General features: G+C 47.4%; 1 protein-coding gene across 1 annotated transcript in view; it reads right to left on the minus strand.

The window, feature by feature from the left end:
• Nucleotides 1-4,943, minus strand: part of LOC104270831 (neuroepithelial cell-transforming gene 1 protein-like) — a gene marked incomplete at its 5' end in the record, with an annotated part of 5,838 nt that extends 895 nt beyond the window's left edge. Inside the window, 9 exon segments of the mRNA XM_009865303.1 lie at nucleotides 93-234; nucleotides 237-302; nucleotides 1,191-1,361; nucleotides 1,574-1,831; nucleotides 2,324-2,400; nucleotides 2,517-2,613; nucleotides 3,073-3,135; nucleotides 3,901-4,068; nucleotides 4,836-4,943. Of these exon segments, the coding sequence (XP_009863605.1) occupies nucleotides 93-234; nucleotides 237-302; nucleotides 1,191-1,361; nucleotides 1,574-1,831; nucleotides 2,324-2,400; nucleotides 2,517-2,613; nucleotides 3,073-3,135; nucleotides 3,901-4,068; nucleotides 4,836-4,943 (1,150 nt within the window).
• Nucleotides 4,944-9,169: the final 4,226 nt, after the last annotated feature.

Below are 9,169 nucleotides of genomic sequence, written 5' to 3' on the forward strand. Positions count from 1 at the left end.
CTGTCCTGAAGGAACTTCACGAGGATCTATGCCCAGGGGTAACCTCTCCTCGCCAACAGATTCCCACGCGGACGGAGTGGCTCGGTGGGTACCTTTGTCGGAATTGCCGAAAGCTCCTCGGAAGGATCCTCCCATTTTCACGTCGCCGTCCTGCAGGTCTTCGAGGAGCAGCTCCTGGACAGGGATGGGCTGCCTGTACACTTGGTAGGCCTGACGCTCATTGCGAGTGACGGGTGACTCTCATTGCGAGTGACGGGCCGGGTCAAAACCAGGATGTCTTGGAAGAGGAAGACGTAGAGTTTCTGAAAGGGAAACCACGTTTGGGTGTGAGCGAAGCGTCCTACTTGGTGTTCAAAGCTGTCACACTTCCTCCTGGAATTCAAGGCCACGTTATCTGAAGTTTCACCCGCGTTAACTTTCCGACCGTCTCCTGTGAGAGCGATGTAGGGCCCTGGCGGTGGTGGCACAGGGCACACGTCTATCAGCAAGTTTATTATTTTAACAACCCTTAATAAATAAATCATCATTTACAGATGCCAGAACCAGGATGGTTAGAAGCAATATCCTCTCTGACAATACAAAAAGCGTTATGTGTACAGAAGTGTAATGGCTGAATTAAACAACAAAAAAAGCTCCTAGCCAACCAAAAAAGAAATAAATTAAGAAAACGGAAAAAGATTCGATGTTTAAGCTGAGATTACTCCTGCAAGCCAGGACAAAGGGCAGCAAAGCCCTCAAGTACAGCAGGGTCTTTCAGCCCTGCTGCAGTGGGAGATAAAACTTCTTGCAGTTCATCTCGAAGCCAAACAGGCTCTCGCAGGAAGGCTTTTGTTCGGGAGAGCTGCGCGCCAGCGCTCATAATGGGCGATGTCAGAGCACCTGAAAGTAAACAGCCGGCAGGAAATCCCTTCTGATGGAGTGCTCGGGCCCAGAGCATGCTGTCTATAGTAATTTTGCGCTAATTATTTTCCAGCTTCTGAAGGCCGATTGTCAAGCTGTCAGCAGTGCACTTTCCCTTACACCCCGACACGCAGGCTGCCATCAGGTGCTTTCTCTTCTGCTTTTTAAGTTTTGCTAATCAGCCAAAGGATGGAAGGGCTCCTGGTCGTGTCGTAACAAAGAATTTTAACTACCTCCGAGGGAAGGTTTTCCAACTTGAGAATTAATTACCGCGAACACAAGGGACTTACGTGTCCGTTTTTGTTCTTCAGCTCCCCGTGGCACAACAAAGCTTTGCTGCCTTCAATCCTTGGGTCCTTCTGCTTCTCATCCAGGTACTCCAGCTTGTCGATGTAATACTGGCACTCCGACTCGCCCTTCTTCAGGTTGATGTCGGACAGGACTCCCTGGATTATAGATATCTGTAAAACAAAGCATTTACATAAGGACACACAGCTAAGTACTGATTAAGAACTCCAGATGATGGAGTTCTTAAATGTGGCCTGATTTCTCGCTTGCTTTCCCAAAGAGTTACGGTCATGTTTGCGTGCGCTGACAAAACCAGCCCACGAAAGTGCTGAGGGTTTAAGAAAACTTTCTGGACACGCTCACATCAGAAATCACTGTCACTTACGGCTTCTTCCAGAATCTGGATATCGGGATGGTCTTTGGGAGTGTGCCTCAGGATCTCTTTCAGGAGCAGCGGGTATTTCACCAGCCGACTTCGAGGAATGTCCAAGAAGCTCCAGAGGTCTAGCTTGCGGCTGAAAGGCGACTCAAGGCAGCGCTGGAGGAAGTCCTGCACTCTCCGGTCCTGCTTCTTCTGATCCAGAAGCGCTTTGGCTGCCAGCTGATTGCTACAGTAACCTTTGTAGGCGTGGAGTCGCGGTAACTGCGGGAGAAGACATTCAAGAGTCGAATTCCGCAGTAGGAAAAGCAAATCACATTAACGTGTCAACCTCGGGGAGTTCTGCTTCCCTTCCTGCGATACTCGGGCCGATAAAACACGCTAACGGACGCTCCTGTACACTCGGCCAGTCTCTTGTGAGGAGAGCAAGGGCACCCTGCGTGCGAGGCCTCTGACGTTCAGCCGTTTGAGATGAACGGCGATAACACTATTGAAATCTCATTAGCGACAAAGAGCCCAGAAGATACAGACGTTTCAAACATAAATCAGCAAGTAATTGCAGTCGCACCAGCGTAAGTCTCCAGGGTGAAATCGCGGACCATTACGGCTGACAGAGTCCCATTGTTTTCAGCGCAGCCAGGATTTCCGTTTCAATCTTTCGCTCAAAGGCACAAAAGCCCACAGCTTTTGGGCTTTCTAGCTTTAAATGTTCTTTAAGCTCATTTTTAGCCCGCTGTCTCCAAGTTCTGTACTCACCCACTTCACAAGAATGGGCCCGATCTGCTCTACTGTTCCGTCTGGCTTTGTTGCTTCTCCTAAACTTGCCAACAAGTCTGGAATTAAAACACAAAAATAGAAACTGCAACAACGTCCCAGTTCTACATGCGAGAAAGCGTAGAGCTTAACTCTTAGTCAGCACAACACATGAAAATGATCCGGTTGCTCTTACCTTCATGCAGAGGAATATAAGAATCCAAGTCCCCAAATATGTGGGTGAGTTCCTCCTCAGACATGATGGAGAGTTTCAGCATGGGGTCATGGTAGGCCTGTCAAAGAACATCAGCGTTAAAACGTATTCAAATCTCCCAAGCCCAAAAGCCGACAATTTAAATATATCATGTGCAGGACGGAGATGAAGTGAAGTCAACAGAAATGGTCACGTCGACTTTGATCGCCAAAAGATTCGCGCTTGTATGAAGGTATCAAGGCCTTGAAAGGAAAAGGGCTTTCCTGTCAGAACTGTTCTCAGCTGGGAGAGGGATTCCCCAGGGAGCTCTGCAGGACTGCAAAGCCAAATCCTTTCTTTCGCCTGGGTTTGGTGCGCTCAGACCGATACCATAGGATTACCAACATCAACCTTTCTGGCCAGCTCTCAAACTGTGGGTTCTAGGCCTGATAAAGCCAACATATAATGTTTGCAAGCACAAAGAAACTTAATTATTATCTGGAATGTGATTGCTGACTGCAGGAAAAAAAAAATCCAACATGAAAACCTACAAACTCACCTTTCTGGCAAGCTTCAGGTCTTCGATTAGGTCCTGCTCTCCCCTGGACATTTCGTATATCGCCTGGGAGAAAGGGGATAAAGCATCCAGAGTCATTTTTAATCCCACTCTTCCTCTGAAAGAGCCTTTCAACTCACATAATGTACATCCTGTCTCTGGGGCTTTGCTGTCTGAATCGCTGTGCGCCGCCCGGGCACAACGACCTCAAGTAAATCTGCCGGCTTTCCCAGCTCCGAGAGAGCGACATCGCTCACAACTGTGTGAAAGCTCTGACGCTCATGCACGAGCCAAATTAAATATTAGCGCCTTTTAAATCACAGCTTTTACACAGGCGGGTACGAAAAGAAACAAAACCCAGAAAACCACAGAGGTCGAATCCCAGGCGTCTTCAGGCAGCTTCTGTGTTGTCGCTGGAAGATTTGTCTAAGAACTACAGGAAAAAGGCAAGCCAAGGCCTTGCTACTTGGCTTTTAACCAGTCGTCAAGAGCTTTAAGAGAAAGACAGCTGGCTTTACGAGGGACTCGACTTTGGGTCTGCTGCAAAGCAACCAGCGTGGCTGCCTCTTGAATTTCAGAAATGCTGAGTACGCCGCCCGGAAAGAGAGTTTGGCATCTCTGAAGGGTCAAACTGGGGAGATGAACTCTCTGGCAACTCAGGAGAGAGAAGTCTACCTTTTCCCATGCCTCACACAGAAATAAATCCAGTGGTTTAGAAATGAAGGCACACAGGAAGATAAAATTACCCACAGATTACTCCCTTCCCGGCCAAGAAAATGGCACAAGCCAAGGTTTGGGCTGCCTTTCTCAGCCGTTTCACGGACAGCCTACCTCCTGGCGCTTAATTTCTTTGGTGCTCAGGGACTCTTTCATGTTGACATCTAACATCTCTGACCAAAGGACACTGTTTCTTCTTTTCGGAGGAGTAGGAGCAGCAGATCTGCTACATGACTTCTGGGTGCAGACAGGAGACTTGCTGTCACCACGTAGGGCAAATGACTACAGGGATTAAAAAAAGAAAATTTTTAAAACATACGTAGTGCAAACATATCAGAAGTATAGAAGTATTATAGTCTTGTCCATACGCCTCCCAATGCTTCATGCTCCTCTGCTGTAGAGGGCAGGAAAACACACCCAGACACTTTTCCTCAGATAAAGGAACACTTTAATCAAGTTCCTGAGAAAGCCCAGGGACTGGCAAGCTTTGCCATGTGCCTCTCCCTGCACCAATCCAGCAGCAGCGCTTGGGAGGAGGATGAGGAGGCAAAGCTTGGGTCTATTCCCAAGGTATGAGGAAGTAAATAAACTAGGATCGTAATTCTAGCTATAACAGGGCTAAATCAGGAGCCACTTGTACTTTGCGATGTTACTAAAAGGCAGACACAGAAGTGCTCTTACTTGCGTGCGTGCGGTACAGCGTTCCTCCCACAACACTTCTCTCTCGTTACTGAAAGATTGCTGAACAGCAAGGTCAGCTCACATTTAAGCTCGTGCTCCAGTACACATATCTCAAGTACTGGAACAGTTTATCAACTTAATCAGTTTATTTCTTTTATTGCTTAAAGCCTCCATAACCTGCTTATCTAGCAAGCTACCTCTGAACTCCTGAACTCTTCTTCACCTCCAAGCAAGTTTTCTCTCCTTATGTGAATCACAAAGCAGATTTTCAAGAGATGCCTTCAAATCCCTGAGCCTGTTTTACCCCCAACAGCCAGTATGTTCCCTGTACCTCCAGATTCCCAGGACTAGAAGGTTCTGCTTTTTACCTGTATTGTCTGCCCAAAGCGCCGAACTGCACCATTTCTTACAGGAGAGATCAAGTTCGCCAGGGATGTGACCCGTGATAAAGGCCGAACCCGCTTATTACTTGGCTCCTGTAAATAAAACGAGAGAACAAATTGTACTGGCTGTGACTCCCACCTCCATTTCTCAAGCTGCCCAGGCAGGTTTAAAAAGCCAGAACCCACTTAAGGAGTGGGAAACACAGTGAAGAGAGTGTTCTGAAGTAGCCATTCATCTTAAAAGGAAAGCAGAGGCTGTAAATATTTGTCTGAACTTTAAGGCTGCAATTAAACTGTGGAGACTTTGCCCAGTGTAAAAGAGGTGAGATAACATACACATCCGTCAGAATTCAAAACAGGGCTTGGACAGGGCCTGTTATGGTTTGAACATAAATAGACTGAAGCGCTCTCCTCTGCAAGGCAAGTGACTGTCATCTAAAGATGGAGCTGCAAACTGCCGCTCCATTTTATCATGTTTTCCTTTGCAGAAAGAATGTGTTTTTCCATTTTAGTTTTATTTTGGAGAGAAAAGTAGCAGTCGGAGCCCAGCACAGCTCCAGCAGCTCTTCTAATAAATAGCAAACGACCACATGCTGAACATTCCTGTGAGGGACACGCACACACCAAGTGGACAGACTTTAAAAACTTACAGTTTACAGAGATTCCTCCCCTTCTGCTTCCCCGCTCACCCCCTGCAAGTCATAATTTTTCTTACGTGTTGCTTGGATTTGAAAGATAGAGCTTCTGCTTTTCTACACCACTAATCCCTGCCGGGAGCCCCGAGCGTTTTCAGTTCTGTCCTGACCGAAACGCTGCCAAGAAAGAGGAAACGCCCCACGGAAACCTCCTGCTGCTTAAGCTCAGAACGGTTTTTAAAACCGTGCTGGCAACCCTGCGTATTATACACCAAAACCACTGCGTGGTGAGGGCTGTACAGGAAAGGTGAGCACAACGGGAGGCCAGGAGGAGATGGACTCGGAGCTTAAGGCTCAGAGAAAGGCTGGATGAGGTGCCCTGGTGCTCTGAAACATCTGGCAGACGGTTGGACGTGACTCACCATCACAAGGACATTTCTTAGCATGAAGTTCAGCCGGGCTGATGAAAGCAGCCTCTTTTGAGTTCATCTCAGTAGAAATTTTACTAAAGATCTATCAGGCATTTTTCATTAATTACAGTTGAGTCCCTCCTCTTGGGTTTTGAAAAGCTAAAAGGCTTTAAGAAGACTGCTTAGGACAAGCTCCTCACTCTATTTCCAGCTCGAGGTTGCAAGACAAGGCGCCCAAACCCTTCGCTCCTGTGTAGCAACAGCGGTGACAAATGCTGGAAGCACAAAAGGGGAATAGGAACACACGGGGCTGGATTCCAGTCATGAGACTGAGAAAGCATAAAAGCTACGTACGCCAAGATCCGATTTCAGCAACATGACCCGAGGAGCGGCCCGTCTGGCTGCCTCCACGCAGCGTTAAGCAACAGAGGGGGTTAGCTCACACTGAATTAAGCCTTCAAAGTTGCAGGGGGCAAACATGAAAAGAAACCATTTACGAGCGACGCAGAACAGAAAGACCTCTTGGCACAGTGCAAAGCACGTTCAAAGCCGCGCTTGAAACGTTTGGGCGATCTCAGAACTACGAGGGTCCTGTAGAAATGAGGAGAAGTTACAAGAGAGTGTCCTCAACCCTGGGGCCCCGACGCTCTGCTGGGTTTAGGTACAGCACCAGGAAATGTACAGTCACTTCTTTTCTTTGCCAACCATGAGCCACTGCACTTAAGATGTGTATGGCAGGAAAAGGATTATGCAGAAGGCTGGAAAGCTAAGCTGGGCTTAAAAGTAGACAAGGTAACTTTAATTAATGACAGATGTTTATGAGAGGAGGAAAAGGATAGGTAATTTACTTCTAGAAAACCATTTTTCAGTGCACTAAAATAAAGGGACGTAAGCCAAGAAAAACTTAAGAAACTGCAGAAAAATATACAGACATAAGCCACACGCAGCTTCGTCAGGGCCAGCGCTATATAAATAGCACTGAAAAAAAGTGAAAATTAATAGCATGAAGCCTCGCTGCTTTAGGGTGCTTGTACAATCTTTTGCAGCCTGCTGCTAAAGGGTCAGCCCCGTGGCCTTTCCAGATAGGAGCTATGGTGACACGCTCTCTCTATGAATGCCTCCCCAGCACATCTGTCTCGGCTGAAGCGACACATGCTATGCATGAGGTCCGGCAGGAGGCATTCCTTCCCTTCTCCTTAGGACGGGAGGTCCAAGCGATCATAAATCACCACTTTTCTGAACAGTCGGTACGTACTGAGACATGCAAAGACGGGCTCCAAGTGAAAATTCCTGCTCTCTTGAACAAGAGGGAGTGTGGTTTCCTGAGAAGCCTTCCTCTCCTCTGCGGAGGGGGGGATTTCACACAGGTCTGCATGACCTGAGCGTTTTCTCTACCTGTGATGTGCTCCCCTGGGGTGCTCAGCCAACAGAAAAACTTGTGTCTGCTAGAAAAACAGCTTTGCAAAAGACCATTTCCCCTCTGTGATAGAAAAATAAATCCCACTTTCTGTCCTGTGAGTGCTCACAGACATGCATGGCTCGACTGTCAAAAAAAGTGCATCTGTTTCTTCTTCTCCTTCCAGTGATATCATTTGATCCAAGGCAGGGAAGGGAAAAAAAAAAATTCCCTCTCCTTAAAAACCTCACCTTCTCCGAGATCTGCATTTCAGCTTAGGGTCAGGCACTCCCCTTACAGTCAAACTCAGTCACGGTGTAAGCTGAGACTCTGCAGCTCATACTATGAGTAACTTTGGCTCAGTATTTTATTTTTTTTTCAGCTCTGTAGCTGCAAACAATGATTAGCCTGTCTCCACACTGTATTACTTACAGAAGCCCAGATTAGAATGAAGTCTGCAACGCTTCTGTAACAAGCTAGTGGTGTTAAGCACTACAGCACCCACAGATAATTAAAACCCCAACAGCACTTCTACCTCCATTCAGATTTCTTTTTTTCCCAGAGGACTCTATTAAAAGCGGATATAAATATATCATGAACACACACAAAGGCTAAATTTGTGCCTTGGCGTCTCAGTTGGCAGGCAAGACTTCACGCTAGTGGAATTTCTTCAAGTGCTTCTAAGCGCAGGTTAACTCGTCACATTGTGAAAACATCACACCTCGCTGCTCGGAAGCAAACCAGGCTCTAATTTTGAGCAACAAACATTTCCCTCTACCAGCACGCACACCTATAACCTTTCCCCTCCGCTAGGTAATAATTAGTGGTTTTTTACAAGGATCATTTACTAGAGAGCAATGTCCTCCGTGCCAGTCCCAAACCGATACATACGAACCCGGTGACAAACCTCAAAACCTCACGCAGCAAAACCTTTTCCTGTTAAGCCAAGTAAGCAAAAAGGGATTTTGGTCACCAGCTTGACTAATTCCTGCCAGGAATTGCCACCTGACTCTCTTGGTTTAAGATTCACGTGCAAGGAGCTCGCCGAATCTCCAGCTCTGTTCTGAAAATGCCTGCCCGCACTCAAACCCAGCAACCGGGCTTCGGGCTCGACACGTCAGGACGGAGATCACAGCGCTCGCCTGCCTCAAACTGAACAGGTTGTTCGCCACCAAGAAGGAAACCTGGCCTCGCACTTTGCTGACAACTTCGGCAGCTCTCGATAGCGACCCGGTCCCCGACACCGAGAGCACTGTTGGCTCAGGAGACACGACTCAAGCCCAGAGCCGGAGTTTAACTTCAGATACCCAGCGTACTGGTTATACCGTACAGAAAACACAAGTTTTAAGAATAAGATCTGCTCTCCTTTTGGTTTTTTTGAAGAGATCTGGTTTATGTTATTTCCCTCCCGACATCTGGTTTCCCTTTTGCACAATGAGATTGCCCAAGTTTGGTTTAACGCTGGGATTTGAAGAGGCTGGCGACTCAAACCCAGAGCCCTCAAGCTCCAGAGCTGTTTGGAGATCCTTTTTTTTTTTCTTCTTTTCCACCTCATGTCCCAGCTGATCTCGGCAATAAAACCCTGCCCAGGGCAGCCGGTCCCTACCTGGCTGCTGAACTTTTGCCTCCCCTCGCAGCATCCACCAGGAATGCAATTATTCGCAATTATTCTCATCTACATCACAACGGATGATAAAAACAACAATACTTCCAAAAAATCATCAAACCAGCCAACCCTCACGATCTTTTTTTTTTTGGTTTATGCGGCGAACGCCCTAATTAGGAAAAATCCTGTCAGTGGAAAGAGCGGGCAGGGCAACGGGTGGATTTTTTTAATAAACCCCGCTGAGAGGAGCGGGGTCAGGCGAGGCGCCGAGC

The sequence above is a fragment of the Apaloderma vittatum genome, unplaced genomic scaffold (genome assembly GCF_000703405.1).
Source record: "Apaloderma vittatum isolate BGI_N311 unplaced genomic scaffold, ASM70340v1 scaffold8342, whole genome shotgun sequence".
NCBI lineage: Eukaryota > Metazoa > Chordata > Aves > Trogoniformes > Trogonidae > Apaloderma > Apaloderma vittatum.